Source organism: Camelus ferus, chromosome 11, assembly GCF_009834535.1.
Source record: "Camelus ferus isolate YT-003-E chromosome 11, BCGSAC_Cfer_1.0, whole genome shotgun sequence".
Lineage (NCBI taxonomy): Eukaryota > Metazoa > Chordata > Mammalia > Artiodactyla > Camelidae > Camelus > Camelus ferus.
This window is the reverse complement of record NC_045706.1, coordinates 2,666,403-2,683,477: the sequence shown is the minus strand read 5'-3', so window position 1 is coordinate 2,683,477 and position 17,075 is coordinate 2,666,403. Positions and strand designations below refer to the sequence as shown.

The 17,075-nt window shown below is 50.8% G+C and overlaps 1 protein-coding gene and 1 long non-coding RNA gene across 17 annotated transcripts in view; both read right to left on the bottom strand.

The window, feature by feature from the left end:
* The window catches only part of EBF3 (EBF transcription factor 3), a 117,193-nt gene extending 102,155 nt beyond the window's left edge, over positions 1-15,038 (bottom strand). For 2 of the 16 annotated variants that reach the window (XM_032490642.1, XM_032490653.1), the window contains exons 1-6: positions 14,205-15,034; positions 13,949-14,105; positions 13,508-13,571; positions 12,749-12,804; positions 9,600-9,673; positions 7,909-7,977 (exon numbers count right to left, since the gene is read on the bottom strand). In XM_032490642.1, coding sequence (XP_032346533.1) covers positions 7,909-7,977; positions 9,600-9,673; positions 12,749-12,804; positions 13,508-13,571; positions 13,949-14,105; positions 14,205-14,338 — 554 coding nt within the window. In that variant the 5' untranslated portion in view covers positions 14,339-15,034. Of the gene's footprint in view, positions 1-7,908; positions 7,978-9,599; positions 9,674-12,748; positions 12,805-13,507; positions 13,572-13,948; positions 14,106-14,204 lie in introns of all 16 variants that reach the window. The other 14 variants (XM_032490643.1, XM_032490647.1, XM_032490648.1 and 11 more) reach the window with 11 other exon arrangements.
* LOC116666908 lies at positions 1,192-1,941 on the bottom strand. Its single transcript, XR_004323711.1, has 2 exons — positions 1,550-1,941; positions 1,192-1,450 (listed from the first exon to the last, which is right to left on the bottom strand). It is a non-coding gene; the product is annotated as an uncharacterized LOC116666908 (long non-coding RNA).
* Positions 15,039-17,075: the final 2,037 nt, after the last annotated feature.

The following is a 17,075-nucleotide window of genomic DNA, read 5'->3' as shown; positions in this document are numbered from 1 at the left end:
GAGGACACCCTCCTCAACAGGGCTGGAGGGGAGCACCCCTCCCCCTCCCCAATGCCTAGTGGCTTTGTGCGGTGTTATTTAAAATAAAAGGGGGACCCTCCTGCTTTGGGCCTTCTCTGTAGGCCCCAACCCTGCCCAGAGTTGGGGTGGCCTGGCTGCCCCTCCCCCATACACACTGGGGGTGCACACAGTCAAATTCCACGCCTTGCTGCACACATATGGCATCCTCCGATGGCCCCAGACTGGGCGTGGGCTCCAGACCTGTGCTCCGCGACCCTGTAACACCCAGACTGGCCATTGCAGTGAAAGCCTTCTATTTCCACGAAAACGCACAGCAAGGGTGAGGTTGTGCGGGTTTGCAGGACACCCTCCTTGAAACCCTCCTCTCAGAGGGCGGGCCTCGAGGGTCAAGGCTGGTCTACCCCCTTTGGAAATTTGTCATCACAACAGCAAATATTTTCTGGGCCTTAAACACTGCCCAAGTTTTGTCCTGTTGTTTTAACATGGCACCCAGCCCCCAGCTGCCTTCTGCTGAGAGCGAGGGGAGGGGGAGGGGAGGGGCGGAGGCAGGGGCGCGGCTGGAGCTGCCTGTCTGGGCTTGGCCTCCTCCCCAGATGTGCAGCCACTGGCTCCCCGTCCAGCAGAGACTCTCTGGAGCCGACTCCTTCCGCCGGTGGGGCCTGGGCTCCGGGTCCTACAACAACACCGCTGGAGCCCCTTCCTTTCCGCACATGTTAAACTCATTTCCTAGTGAATTATTGGGAAAGCAAGGCGCTCCCCCCTCCACTGCTCTCAGACGATGCACTCCGTCCACTTTCGGCACCGCGGCCGGCGTGCGTTTTCAGTATTTTCTAGCTGAGCAACTTCCAGCGCAGGAATTGCAGAGGGATATTTTTCATTTGTTTTGTTTTTAAAGGGAAGGGGAAATGAGTGATTCAGAAACAACCAGAATGAGAGCTTTCCAGTACCACCATGGCGGCCCCCACCCCCGACAGCGCTCTTCATCTAATTGTTTGCAAATTCATAGCATTTATTACGTTGACAGATATTACTGACTGCTTTCTGAATAAACAGTCCTGAAAACAGTTCCCTCCAGCTTCTACAATGTAATGGACGCTCGTTACCCCAAAATCTAAGAAGCTTATAAAACACAACCAAGAAAACCCATAACACGTAAAATTCCTCCGCTTATTTTTCTAAATTATAGCCAGATTTTTATTTTAAAGCATTAATAATACCGGCATAATGTCTCATTATATAGAGTTTTGACCACAAACATTTTTGGGAGATTTGCTCGGAAGATAAACAAACGAGGAGCTGTGTTCTGGCGAGCTGGCAGCCTGAATGGTTTTCATTTTCTCCGAGTGCAAGCTCTCGCAGCTTTGCCAAGCACAGGTTAAGCTCCTTGAGTTTTCACTTCCTGTACCCTTACTTGTCAATCACTTCCTGTCTGCAACGACAATTTCCATCATTAGAGCTCGGAATTTTTTATCTCCTCCAACGTGCCGCCCATTGCCACAGTTAGTTTGAATTCTGATAAATTATTCACCATCCTTGAAAAGTAACCGAAAATTACAGCATCAGCGTGAGCCACCCATAGGCAGCGAGGGTCCCCGTCCTCCCGGTCTGTCTCCTAAATGCTCTGCCGAGGCCAGCTTCTCCCGCTTTCTTCGGCGGCGCGAGAAGGCCTCCGGCCAGCCCCAATTATCTCCTGGTGCACAGAGAGTAATTATTTGCTTCCTGTAAGCATGCGTAACAGAACCCGGAGTTTGGACGGCTTTCCATAAGGTAATCCAATTCATCCAAGCCATCCTAACACAATTACAGGCACTGGCAATATCTTTGCTTTTCACCTGATAAGGCTGCCGCAGAGGGGCGGGATGGCTTGCGTCAACATACCTCCTGGAGTATAGCTTCTGACAGCCCTGCCGCCAGCCCCTCCCCTCGCCCCCGCGTCTTCCTACCCGGCGGCAGCGCTCAGCTCCCGGGCTCCCGTGCTCGGCAGCTCCGGAGAGGCTTCTCCCTTGCACAAGCGGACAAGAATCAGAGCTGTTTCAGAGTGTTGCGGAAGTCATTATGGGTGTGTGGCTTGTTTTAAAACCCGGCCTTCGACTGGCCTGGCCGTGGAGTCCTCACCCAGGCCAGGCAGCCATAAATCTCTGCAGGCCTCCTGGGCCTAGACCAGAGATGCAGGCACTGGGCCTGGTGACGGCTCTGCAGCAGCGTGGCCGGCGGCTGCACGCTGGCATGGAGTGGCGGGCGGCGCTCAGACTTAGCATGTATGATGTCAACTCTCTAATCCCGGGGCTCCCAGGGAGAAGGAAACATACAAAGTGGCAACTGTTTCTGGTGTCTCCCCATTTAAATGAAAGCATGGCATTGTGACTCAATACTACAGCTCTTCCTTTTCTGTTTATTTTCAGAAGTTTATGGAAAAAAAATTTTTTAAAGGATGAATGAGCACGCTGAACTTTTTGCCTCTCTCCACTGGCGTGCCAGGGAATAAGACAGCCATTCACACCTGAGCACGGAGAAGCCAAGTGGGGCGGGTGCCAGACAAAATCAGATTCTTTGTAGCCACATCCATTCATCCAAAGTGTGCTTTCGTATTGCCAAATTTCTCGCCAACATTTTCCCTGCACTGAAGCCCCAATGTATTAAAACAGATCCTGAACCAAAGAGCGTCTCAAACAGCCAGCCCACACCCAGAGGAGGACTCCAGGACCCCAGGCCTGTTGGCTGATAATTATATTCACATCTTTAAGGAAACCGAGAAGGAGAAATTAACACCGAACTATACTGTTTTCATTGCCTTATGCAGATGAAATGACAAGTTGTCGTTTAAGAAGTTAATAAACAGTCTCTGTTTTGCAGGTTATCCAAATGCTACTGAATAGAAAACCCTGGATCCCTAAATGATGTGTAATTAAAATTATTTTTAAAATCCTCCTTGACAGGCCGGGGCTTAGCCAAAATGTAAATGACATTAAAGAAGACAATGAATTTAATTTTATTTAATGTCCCTTTTTGCAGATCCTCATTTACATAGCATTTTTAACAAAAGCGTTGACCTTATAAATGCTGGCATTTGTACAGCTCCCTCGGAGTTGGATTTAATCACGCTCGTGCAAAGCCATGAGGGAGGAAGCCTTAAGTTCTCTGCTTGGAGATGGAGTAGGAATAAAAACATTGGGACTGGTCAAATGTTTATCCTCCCCGCTTCTGAAAACAACCTGACAAGAAGATGTAAGGGGCTAGGGAATAACCCGGTGCTGTTTGTAAGGCTTGGTAATAATCATACATAATCGTTTGGAAATATAGCTAATAAAAAATATAATGAGTGTTCAGCAAAATCGGCATTAGGCCCAAATTACATGATATTAATACTTGAACAGGTGCAGAAAGGCGCTTTAAATGAGGTAAATGAATAAAATGTCCCAGAGCACAACTGTGTGTGCTGACAAAAAGTCAATGCCATGAATAATTCAGTGAGGAGGACTGCCAGCAAAGGTCGGCTCTCTTTGACCTTTGTGACAGGAAGTGAAAGGAAACACTGTTGACTAAAAAAAAAAGAAAGAAAGAAAGAGAGAGAAAGAAAGAAAATCTCCAATCGGTCTTCGGCTACTGTTCTGCAATCACTTTAAAGGTGTAAACTTAAAACTCGTAAATGAATCAGAGTGAGGCTCTGGGGGCCTGGAGGATGGAGGAGGGTGCAGAGCTGAAACTGGGGACGGTTAGCGTGTCCGACCAAAGACAATGTGAAATCGTAGACAATGAAAGGTTAAGTAAATAAGATTTTTCTACAACCCAATGTCAGTTATGTATAAAAAATCTGAGGTCAGCTGAGAAGTATTTTCAGAGCCCACAGGGTTGAAATTTTGTAACAGCTGTTAAATATGACAAAACTCCCCACCCCCCTCCCCAAACTAAAGCTATTCCAAACTCTGTATGAAAGAAAATGGGATAAACAGATGTCTGGCTTCCAGACAGGAAAGTAGGACAGACTTGGAATGATAAGTCTCTCAAACCCTACAGACCAATGCCAGGCTGACTGGGGAGGGGGCCCTGCCTGCTGCAGAGATGCCAGCAAGTGGGCGCCTGCGCCGGGGCCATCTGGAGCCGCCCCGCCGAGCACACCCTGCTCGGCCCGGGCACTCAGTGCGCGACCCGGCCCCTTGGACGGCTGCGTCCCCCGGCTCCTGCCACCTCTGCCGTCGGCCTCTCCCATCTGCAACAGTTGGACCCTGCACCTCGGGTCCACTGAGGCCCGGCGAGCAAGGGGAGGTGAGAGCCTGCAGCTCCCCGGGCCCTCGCAGGGGGCCCAGGAGACCCCGGGCTGGCACGGGAGGGGGCGAGAGGCAAGAGTGTGGTTTTGGTTTAGCAGCTACACCAACATCCTGTAATCATTTACAGCCCTTGGAATGCACGGGTGAAACAGGAGAGATTTATCTGTTCATAGCTGGGATATGTGGACAATGGGTGTTCCTAATGAAGACCATCTGCTTTTGTGTTTTCCCAGAAAACATCATTCCACGAGGAAAATCATACTCTCATCCTTTCCAGCAGTACTCGAAAAACCGCGTGTGTATATACGTCTGCACGTATACAGATTCATGTATATGCACAAGCGTGGGTGTGCACACGGATGTGTATACAGACATGCGAACATGTGTGTGAGGCTGTGTACGACTGCACGCGCATGCACATGTATGTGGGTGTGTGCGTTGGGGGGTGAGCACACACGCACACACGTGCCTTTTGCCTCCTAGCATCTGGCTCTCCGCAGGTCACCACCGTCCACCAGAGATGTCTTCTCCTATTGCATCTGTTTACTGGCCACAATTTTTACTTTACAATGTTATGTGTTCTCCTTTACCCTACAAGTTGTTATATTATTTTAAAGACACCATAGCATAATTATATTTGCAAAGCTATAAAAAAAATGCCTTCTCTAGCACTGTTTTATGAGGAAGAAAACAGTTAACATAAGTGAAACCTTCACCATAAATTAAAAGGGTTTTGTAATACAAACTATCTTCACTCCCCCCCCCCTTTTTTTTTTTTTTTTTACTGAGGGGCCTTCCACGCTGCTTGTGTGTATTTAATGCTTCTGAACGAGAACTACACTAAATCGTGTAATTAATTGATTTAAGGCATCAGAGTCCATAGGATGTGATTTCCTTGCCAGAGAGGAGAGTTCTCTGTTCTCATAACGCAGAAGAGCAGTATCTGCGTGCGGGAAGAGGCTCAGGGTGGGTTAGAACAAATGTGGGCCCATTGATCTCAATTCAGGTTGGAATTATTGGTTTATATCCTCAGGAAAAATATGCCTTATCTGGTCAGAACCCGCTAAATGTATCCAAAGGCCACAAGGAGCCAGCAAAGCGCACTGTATATAATTCTTTTTTAAGCCAACTAACCAAGTGATGACATTGCTGATGGGGACCTGTAGACTGACTCACCAACCTGATGGGATATTTTATTCTGCAATACTCAAGAGGAAACACGGGCTGGAAACTCAACATAAGCAACTAATTTTAGGAGGCAACACACACGCCATAGAAATGATTATCATTATGAAATTGAAACACACCTCAGTTGCGAAAGACGGCATGACTGAAGATGCTCCTCTCCTATTGGCATTTTTCTTTCTCTGATTAACACTACTTGCCCCAGTGAACACTGAACTCTTCATTTTTCCCCCAGCATTATGCCTTAAACTGGAGACGTGCCCACACCACAATCATCTCACAAAGATTTACATCACACGACAAAATGCAAACAGTGTTTGCCATGGGAAGTGGCAGCTCTCTTAAGAATGCTAAAAATGTACATTCTATTTGTCATGACATAAAACTATCCTTACCTTAAAATCCCTAACACAGAAGGTGATTAAAATTCCTATAAAATCGTCATATCTTTGAATTTAGAAGCACAGCAGATTTTTTCATCAATAATTAAGACCTCCAAAGCATTTATGCCTGGCGTAAACGGAGCAGCAATCCTCCTCATTCAAATAAACTTGGTAAACCCATTAACCAAATGTTTTTACATTTTTCACCTCCTCTCATGCTTCTAGAATATCGAGCGGTCACATACTCCTCTTAGGTTAGAGAGGTATCAGGAAGTTTAGCACATATTTTAATTAACCAAATACAAGACAGCACTCACTCAGACGAGAACTAACGAGTACATTTCTGTAGACCTAGGGAAGATGTTCCCCACTGTGTGATGGAAAATAGTATTCAAAGTTATTCAGTATCAACAGTCAATAAATGACTGAATGTTACACAAACCAAAAGTGGAAGGGAACACACAGTGTCCAAAACCTTAGTTGAATCAACCCAGCTACTTCATTATCGTGGCATGCCAAACACCTCAAGATTTAAAAACCAGTCATCTTTCGAAATTTACAAATAGCACAAATCAAAGACAACTCAAAAGATGAAACACTTCACAATCCTGCTTTACGAGCACACGTGCACTGTCTTTTCAAGCGTCTAACACAGACTAGATTCCGATAGCTGTTCAGACACTTTTAGCTAATCAAAAAAAAAAAATGAAATAAATTCAGTTACGAGACAATCCCAGGCCATGTAATTTCCATAGCCACAACACTAAAGACAAATATAATTATATTGATTTCTGTAGTTCAAGTCCTATAAAGTGTTGAACTTGTTCTCAATTGCCTGAGTGACGGCCACAACTGGTCAACCCTATTTGATTACTAATAAGAGAGCTGTCCCTTCTGTCAGATACCGAACATTCTCCACTAAGCAAACAGCTATTCCAGCTAGTTAAACATTAGCATTGCTCTCCACTGGTGGTGCATATTTCTTTAGGCTTAACTCATAGAGTTTTCCAGGTTTAATTTTTCAGACAGTGGACAGCAAAGTTCATGATCAAAAGATAACTTTGTAATGAAAGCTGCTGAAACTCAACCCCTCTTCAAAACAGTCTGAACCTCTGCCTCACAAAACTGGTGTCGTATGTACACATCTCACATTTATTCGACTTGGGTACCAATTTCAAAATCTGCAGTCAATCACACACTGGGTCTTTTGCTGTTCCCCATTGTTGGGGAGAACGAAATCTTCCTCTCCCCCAGGTCACCGAAAGCCCAGCGATTTGGGTGGAGGTTGGGAGAGGAGGGTGGTGGTGTTTTTGTTGTTGGCACTAAAGCAATGCCAAATACACGTTAGCACGATTAACACTAATGATTAGTATCTGAAAGGGATGCCACGTTGCCCAAGGAGTGTGCTAAACAGCAAGATGAAAAGCAGCAAATGTAAAGAATGCATACGGCTCATCTAGTCATGGAAATTAATGTTGGGAAATGTAACCAGCATGTGTAATTAGTTTCAATTATAACAACTTTGGTTTGTTAGTTACATATTTGCGACTTGACATAAAACGACAGCCACAATTGGAAAAAAATTAGGAGACATTTTGCAACTAATTGAGAGCAGATTCAATTCATTCTAACACTGGGCAACAATTACAACAGCAACACCACCCAAGTCTCAACTTCAGCTATCAGCGGAGATAAAAATAATGCAAAAACGAAATACTTGTTAACAAATTAGCAAAAAGCATTTTCTGACATATCTATGGGTTTAAAGCCAGAAACTCTCTAGGCATAAAGTGCTCCTCACAGTGAGAGCAGTGGCAGATGAAACTGCTTCCCTTGACAACTCGCAAGCAATTACTGAATCCCCACAGAGCGAGCCACCAGGTTTCCAAGTCAACCCACCTGTGCGTGATAACACACGCGGACAACAAATGGTGCGACGCCCGAGATGAGCTCCACACCAGACTCAAAAACATGGAGCCACCGGAACCCAAGCCAGGCAACGGGCTGTGTTGCTGCTGCGGTTTTGTTTTGAAAAATAAAGAAGTCATCCTTACCTGTCAATGATTACAGGGTCTGAGGGTGTTTCGTTTCTATTGCCACAGCTTTTCTTGTCACAGCACCGGCTGTGGAGTAATCGTAAACAGTGGTTTTTAATACACATTTCATCCTTTCATGCCCGACTTGTATTTTTTTTTTTTTTTTTGAAGCCTGACAGTAAAGCAGTTGGAGTCAAGAAAATAAGTTATCCTACCAAGGCGGTTTGGCACATTTAAACTCAGGGAGTTCACGTGCTCTGCGGCTCAACTTGTGATGTAACTTTCTACCGGAAGGAGCAAAGTTGAGCGCTTCTGTTAATACTGTGAGGGTCAGGAGCTACTATACAAATTGTGATGCTAAAATATGGAAAACGTTGTCGGTGTTTGTCTTTGCACTGAACTGAGAAGGGGAGGCAGGAGGCTTGGGAATAACTTTTCACAGCTTCAGCTTTTGTTTACCTCTAATTGTCAAGCTGTTATTTCTGGAAAAGATGCAAGATGCCACCTTCAACCAAGTATTTCTTTGGGGCATTTATTAATTATAACCACAAAAGCATGTATCAATCTATCAGAAACTTCTATTGTTCCTTCTTTAAGCCTACCTTAACTCCGTTATTGAAACTTTAATTAAAGCAGAAATGAAACAAAAATGTTATGCTTCTTGCATTTTAAAAAAGCATACTTGTATAATGGTTACATGTCTAAATTAGCTAAATTAACACCATATGGTAGGCAAAGTATATAAAGCCTTTTAAAGCTGACAGCTAAAGTGATTAAAGAAAGTCTACAGTCTTCCACTTAGAGCTTAAATCACATCTGTGCGCTTTCTATGTTAATTGCAGTACATGCAGAAGTGGATAATAAAGAAATTCCACTTTATTGGTTGTAATTTATATTTATTACCTGATATGAGAAAAAGTCAGCTTTTGTATATTAGGGCTGTAACAATATGTCTGCTCAGAAATGGCATTCAGGCAAGAGGCACCGTAGCCAGGCGGAGTATGCCCCTCAGAGTCCGCGGCCTGCTACTGTAGCCCCAAGCCTGCAAAGCAGGTCCTTATTACGCGGAGCGACTATATTTCACATGCCGCACATACAAAGTCAATGATGCATTTTTATTTGCCATGTAGGGGTGAAACTCTTGTGGTAGTTAGAAAAAAACAGGTGGGAAATTGCTCTTCTGACAGAGATCTGAAGTAACGTGCATGATATCCAACAACAACATGAACGATGCATCGCTGCTCTGGGGAAGAGGTTAACTGACAGAATCACAATCCAATTCTCACATACACGGGCTCCATAAGAAGTACAAAAGAGTTTCCTTTTTATCAGTAACACACAACTGTATATCTCAGGATGGCAGCGCCTGAGAGGGAAGTAGTGAAATGATTTCCAGTGATCTCTGACTTCTCCGGCATCGCGGACAGACGCGTCGCCCAGGACCTGTTTTCGGTTTTGACTACCCAGCAGAGACACGGCCAACATATTAATCCGCTCTGCTGAGCAGCCGGTCGCGCTGATCGTCATCACTGGGGGGGGAAATGGGACCGGGTTCCTCGGTGGCCGGCGTGCGGCCGCGGGCCGATTACGTTTCAATCGATGCCCTTCCCGAAGTTGGGCGGGGTGGCGGCGCCTGGACGCGGCGTCCTTTGTAGACGCAGCTGGCGCCGAGGCCACCCGCGCCCCCACCGCCCGCGCCCGCCGCTCACCTGCACATGATCTCGTGGGTCAGCAGCACGCGGCACATCTCCGGGTTCTTGTCCTGGCCCTCGTAGACGATGGCCTGCGCGGGGGACAACCAGAGGCGGGGTTACGCAGCGCCCGTGGCTTTCGCGCCCAATCGCCCCGGGCGTGGCGGGCCTCGCGGGCGGCAGGTGCACGGCGGGCAAGGGCAGGCGTCCCAGGCCACCCTCCCGGCAGGGTCACCCGCAGCCTGGCTAGGCCGAGGCGGCCTCCTCTCCTGGGCGCCCGCCGGGCCTGCGCGGGGCCTTCTGCTTGGGAGGGCGCCGGCCGCGCTCGGGCCTGGAGAGGGAGGCCGAGGCATGCGATCAGGGAGCGAGGGCCCGCTGGCACCGACCCCGGCGACTCGGCTCCCGGCCCCCTTGGCTGCCCGCGCCGCCGCCGCCGCGGGGCCGCGTCTTCGGGCCATTGTCTACACTGAGTTCAATCAGCGTGTTGAAAGGGGCCGATCAGAACGCGCTACGACTAGAGAAGCAGAGAAGAGCCGCCGGGCAGCCTTGCCTGGTGTCGAGGGCCGCGTCCGCCCTGCCCTGCGCGCTCCCAAGGCTCGGGCAAGTAAGGCGCCCCGCGGCTCCCCGCGGTCCAAGCCCCGGCGCCTGCATGGGCCGGCCGCCCGCCCAGGCCCCGCCGCCGCCGCCGCCGCCGCCGCCGCTGCTGCGAGCGCCGGGCCAAGGCCGGGCTCCGCACGCCGCGGGCGGCCCCGGGGCCGGGGTGCAGCAGCCGCACGTGGCCGCGCCGGGCCGGGCCTGGTGGGCGCCCCGCAGGAGTGCTGGGGGCCCCGGGGCGCCCGGGCCCGCGCGGCCACGTGCTCCTCGCCGGATGATATTTGGAAAGAAAGTGCTAATGGCCAATCTGGTGTTTGTTTTGAAACTGCTAACAATGATTTTTCTCGGGTAAAAAGGCAGTGTCTGCGCACACGCTCTGGTGAGTTTTGAGCAGAGGCTCCGCCAGATGGTGCGAAGCCCTAGGTGCGCTCACGACCGCGCTCAGCCCGGCTCCGCCGCCGGGAACCGGGCCGGGCCTGTCCGCGCCGCCGCCCGCGCCTGCCCCACCGCCGGCATCGCAGAAAAAGGGAAGGAGAAAGAAAGGGGAAAAGACAACTGGGGGAGGGGAAAGGGGCGGGGGCCGGGAGCCGCAAGTTCCCCGCAGAAAATTCCACGGAAGGGGGAGGGGAGTTCCCTCTCCATTTCCCGCCCCCACCCCGAAAATTATCTGGAAATTACTTCCAACCTCCTCCAGCAGTTCTGACACTTTCCTCCACTTCCAGGCGGATAAAGCTTTTTCTCGGGAAAGCCTGGGGCTGCCCTCTGGGAAGAGGGAAGGGTCCCCGCGAGCCCCTCTCCCACAGCCTCCCTCTGGATCCGCTGGCAACCACAGAAGTGATGGGTGTCACCGCAGGCCAACGGGCCGCCTGGGGCTCAGGGCGCGCGGCCGCGGCGGGCACCAGCACTTCTAACAACGCGGCTTGTCCTCGGATGGATCCCCGTATTTGTATTTGATTTATTTTTTATTTTGTAGCACAAACAGAAATCCATAAACTGTCGGTTCAGCGCCATTGACTCTTTGATCAGTTACTGGGCTATTTCTTTCTTTTTTTTTTTTTTTTTCCCTTCCCAATCCCCGTCAGTGAGAGGAGATTAAATGCCTTTATTTTCAGCCTTGTTTAGACTGCAAAGGTACATGGATAAATGAACAATAAAAGTGCACTTAAAATGAAGCCTCCTCCTTCTCTATGCAGAAGCTCGGTGCTGCCCACATCAACCTCTTTATTAGACTACAGCGATTTCCGAAAACATTTAGCTCTTATATACAAAGGAAATAAAAGCACCCTGTCCACTCGCAGGCCGAGTTCCAGAGGCTTCTCTGAATCCGAATGAAATGATTACAGGAGGGCACCCGCCTCCGTCTTTGTCAGAAAGACCACAGTTTACCTGTCAGATCTGTTTTACTCTAAGAGAAAACCACGCTGTTTTACCACTGCAGACATTAAAATCTAACACGCTTGTTGCCTAGGTAAGGACAAACTTTTTAAAGGGCAAGTAAAATCCTAAAATGAATTGCTGTGTAGAGTGGGAAGCATGCGTGCTGGGCTGCAAGGAGCCCGAAAGAGTTCTTTTTGACTTGGCTCACAATTCTTAAAGTTAGCATCAAAACTGAAGACACTACTTTCATTTCTAAGCGCGAAGCCGAGCTTGGAAGTGTATTTTAAATCAATCTGTGCAGAGTGGATGTAATTTAGGCATTGGATTTGCCCCCTCCCCCAACACACTAGTTTAAGAAAATGTGGGGGAGGATCTCTAAAACAACTAAACAACAACATAACACCCTACACAAAACCAGCCAGAGACTGCACAACATCAGAAAGCAAGCCAGCGCTTTCCTGCACTTAATCACGCGACTGATAGCCAACAGTTATCATCGGGAAAGTTGACCAAGACAGGTTAAATAATTTAATAAGGAACTGCCTGTAATTATGTTATTTACAAGGTATGACAGAGGGTGGAGAGGACGAGAAGCTACCCCCAGAGCAATGGACGGGTTTGGGTGACCCCTGGAGCTCAGAGTTTGAATTATGGAGACGAGGGGGCTGTGAGGTGAAGATGGACTAGGGGAGAACAAGGTGACTTTTCACCCCGACACATTTAACTTTTAAATCCAAATAAACGTCTCGTGTTACTAGACCATCACACTAGAAAGGAGAAAAAAATGAACCAATCAAGTCCAACTCAATGGGCTTTGGAAAGGAGTTAGTTGCCTTTGTCACAGGGAAAAAAATCAATGAAATGATTGCAGGCAGAAAGAGAAACGTTTAAAAATATAGAAGAGGGAAGATCTTGAAAATTTTCTGTCCAACATTAATTACCATAATTAATTAAGACAGATTTTGATTCCAATCACAAGCCATTTCATAAGGCATATATGTCCTGTTCTATTGACAGCATAAACTATTTTACCAATCGCTTCATTTATTCCAATAAATATGGAATTCTCATTAGCATGTCAAGGAAACCAAATGAAAAACAAATACACCAGTTCCATTTGTCAGCCCCCTAGTCTCTGGACCCCAGGACAACTCCAGCTGAGCAGTGAAAACTAGTAGAGGCTTAAACTTTCTCACCTGTTTGGTCATGGAATCTATGAGTCGGACATACAAATCCTGCTCCGTTCTGACTCCTGCAAGAAACAGGGACAATTTCTCATCAGGATTTTAGCAAGGGCACACAGGGGCACAGGAAGTCAGTAACTCAGGACTGCTGCCGCCCGTGATGCAGCAAAACTTAGGCATGCCCTTTAAAAGGCAGGAAAGAGAACCCCAATCACTTCTCATTTAATTGTTTTTTCTTTTCTTAATAAGGAACCTTGAGGCTCTCAGCGTTTGCATTTGAAGGTGCTAGAAATTTGCGCGGCTGAGAGCAGGCCTGATTGCTGCACCGGTGGGCCCATGTGCTCATTTATTTTTAGAAAACAGAAAGCACGAAATGGAAACTAAGTGAGAGTCTGAACTCTTTCTAATGTCTCTCGAGGATTTTTTAAAAACTCGGGCACGGGAAGTAAGTTATGCCCGGTTTACAGAGCTTCCCCCATCTCAATGATTAACATTAATTTGCAAAATTGAAAAAAGTCACTTAAAAGTGACGTTCTGCTGGCGCCCATATCGATCCCCTTTTTACTTTCTACTTCAAGCCCGGCCGGTTAATCATGTGAAGTGCCATCGACTTATTGATCGTTTATGTTTTGTTTTCCTTCTATGCCATGAGAAGACTTCGTGTTTACATCCATGTCATTTTAATCTCAGAATCTTTACGTCCTTTAACATCTCGGGAAAGGAGAGCCAGCCCGGCGGGGCGGGAAGGCGGCAGCAGCAGCGGCCACTTACCGTTGCTGTAGAGCAACTGGAGTTTGTAGTGGATGCCGTTGTTGGTTTTCTCGTTGTTGGGCTCCTGAAAGTAACGATAAACAATTGCGTTTAGCGCGATCGGTGTCCGGTGCGGCCACCGCACTCGGTCCCCCTCCACGACCGAGGCCCCTTGGCCTCACACATGGCAGTATTCCTAGCTCGGAGCAGCCCGGTGATGTCACTTTCCTGCTGGAAGCCCAGCGTTCTCCTCGCCCGGAGTGTAAGTCCGGGGGCGCAGAGAAGTTGCCCAGCCCTCGGCGGGCCCGGGAGGCCGCACGTGGCGGCGGCGGCGGCGGCGGCGGGGGCGCCTCGCGGAGCTGTCCCCGCCGCCGAGGGGGGCTCTCCGGGCCACCGCGCTTGGACACCGCCTGCCTCCCACTTCTAGAAAGATGGAGGGTGTGATTGTGTGTTTGCACTTACTTTCTCTTTCTCCACAAAGTCCACAAAAGCGGTCCTTTCAATCTCCACCGGCTGCCCCTGCCTGTCGTAGAGCGCCAGCACGAAGTGGAAGAAATTGGATTTCCGGAGGTTGGAAGGCGGCTGCTTCTCGAAGTGCGCCCGCGCCAGCCCCACGCCGCTGCGGGAGGAAAGAGACAGCGGCCCGGTGAGGAGCGCGGCGCCGGCCGGCTGCGGGGACCCGGTGGGGCCGGGGCGCGCGGGGGCGGCCGGTACGTACCTCTGGGCGGCCGTGTTGGCGTCCACCACCCCCGCCGTGTGCATCCACGAGCGCACCGGGTTCATGCCGCTGCCCAGCGGCTCCTCCTTCATGGTCGTCCCCCCGCGCGGAATATTCTCCTGAATCCCAAACATGAAAACTGGTGACGGCGGCCGCAGCTCCCGGCCGAAAGCGCTTCCGCGAGCAGCGGCGCTCGGGGCTCGGCGGCAGGCGGCTGCCCTGGCCGCGCTCGCCCTGCTCGGCGCCTGCGGTCCGGCCCGCCGCCGGCTTCAGCCCGTCCCGGGCAGGCGCGACATACACCAGCGGCTGGGCGCTCCGGACGGCCGGGGGCGCGGAGGCGGCTACACCGGCGGCGGCGGCGGCGGCGCTTCGGAGGAGCAGGACGCGGTGGCCGCGGCGGCGGTTGTTGTTGTTGTTGTTTGCAGGCGCGCTCAACGTGGTGTCATCCTAGCCAGGCGGCGTCCGCGGCTGCAGGACACTGCGGGATCGCCGGCTTCTGGCGCGGCCCGCCTGCTCCAAAGACAAATAAACGGGGCAGTGAGTGCCGCGGCGCAGTCCCGGGCGCAGGCGGGGCGCGGCGGGGCCTGGAGCGGCGCGCGCAGCGGACGGAGGCGCACAAAACTCAGCCCTCTCTCCCCGAGGAATGGACCCTTTCCCGGGAGCCAAAACTCGAAGCCCCCGGGAGCGGCGCTGTCAGAGGGTGACGTCGGGGGGCGGTGCCTGCGCCATATATGGGAGCGGCCGCCCCTCGCCGCGCCCCTCGCCGCCGCAGCCGCCGCCGCGCTCGCCGACTGACTGCCTGACGGCGCCGCGAGCCGGCCCGAGCCCTGCGAGCCCCGCGAGCCCCGCCGCCGCCGAGCGCCGCCGAGGGCCGCCGAGCGCCACCGAGCGCCGCTGCCGCCCCCAGCCACGCGCCGCGGCTCCTCGCGCCCACCCGCAGCCAAGGAAGTTACTACTCGCCCAAATAAATCTTGAAATGAAACAAACAAGCAGTGCACAATTGCAGCTTGGCCCCTTAATACCTCCTCCTGAAATCAGCCACACAGTCAAAACACGGTGGGGAGGAGGGGGTAAAATGCCGGGGCGCCCCCCGTTGCCCGAATGCTCGCAATAAATGCAAGGGGCCGCAGATCGCCCTGGGACGGCCCAAAGGGAAAAGTGGGCAGAGGCAGGCAAGCCGCAGGAAGGGAGCTGGAGGGGCAAGCAACGAACTGGGGGCTGGGGACCGAGGCGGGGGGAGGCTGGTTTCCAAGCAGACCTAAGGCTGCTTGGGGGCCGGTCTGCCCCCGTCTGGGCCTCACCGGGCGCCCATGTTTTCTGCCCCGGCGGAGGCCACCGAGTGTCAGGCAGAGGACCCACGTCGGAGGCGGGCTCCACTAGATGCTCTTTCACGGTGGCCACGGGAGACCCCGTCCCCCGGCCTGTCCTTAGGCGCGGCGAGTGACAAAGAAGTCTTCGGGCTCTCTAGGCGGACAGGAAGCGCGCCCGGCCTCTACGGCGACCCGGAGCCGTGTGTCGGGCTGCGCGCCTTGCGCGGTGGCCAGACCTCCCCGGCGCCAGCCACTCTAAAAGCCGAGCGGACGCTGCCGGCGCCCGAGTCGTGTCCTCGGTGCCGCCGGGCCCGGGTGAGCGCGCAGCGCGCGGCTTCCAGACCTGGTTTCGAGGAATCGGGAGGACAGCGGGGCGCGGGCAGCGCGAGGGCCCGGCGGCCGGGCTCCTGCAGCCCAGACTCGGCGCCGAGGCGCACTGCCCGCTCAAAGGACGTCTGTGCGACAGGGGGCGGAGACCCAGGGGACGACCGGGAGCTGTCCGGCACTTCCCTGCCGAGAGAAATCAGGCCCTTTGATTAAAACAAACAAATGAAAAACAAAAAAACAGGTTTCAGGGTGCAAGTGTGTCGCAGGACAGCCTCTTTCCACCCAGTCTGGGGTAGCACTCTTTTTTTTTCATGAATTGGCAGTGTGCGTACGTTAATATTTTAATTAATCGGGAAAATCGAAGTCCGATTTACGTTATCTGGGGACCCCCAAGCCTCTTGGAAGGGGTGAGGAAAAAGCAGTGCTGGAAAGCAATCTATTTTGCTGGTGTTGGGGGTTAATGACTATTGCCAAAGATAAGTGAATTATCACAGCTGTTGCGCCAGTCCCATCTCAAAATCCATTCCGGTGCCGGCCGTCTAATTAAATACGTAAGTATAATAAAATCATATTTTATGACTATTTGAGGGTAATGAGATTAGTCTTTAGAAGCGATCGCCACATATTAAAGATGCCACTGTCTATAGAATGTTAATAACCTTAAATCAAAGTGTATGGAAACTATTCACGATAAATTAAAAGAAAATTTCTATGTTCCTAATAAGCCCAGCACTTTCCACCTACAGCTGACCGAGCGTAAGAGGGGACACTTTCTTCGTGGAGGGACAACGCAAAATAAAGTTGGCCAACGGTGAAGGGTGGGGTTGAGATATCGCTTTGTCTCTGCATATTTAGCTGCTTCGGGGGGCTCACGCAGGGCGAGCGGCCAGGCAAGCGTTATTGTCAGATTATGCAAAGTGCCTTTTCGGAAAAGATGAAGTTGGAAAGAGGAAACAATGCTTCCTTTGTAGCACACTTCCTAAAATGCCCAGCCCACGCTGGAGGTGCCCCCTTCCTTGCTCTAACGAAAATATCATGCTTAAAATCATTTACAGTATCTTTAATTCAGATTACACGCGCCAAGGCGATTTAAATCTGATTACCAAATTAGAAGGTTTAAAAACAAATCCTTCTAAATCTGATACTGTTGACTAAAGAGGGAAGGAAAGTTCTGTAAGCCCATCACATAAGGTAACGATCCCGCCCCAGAAAGAAAAGGGGTTTTAAACCTTTT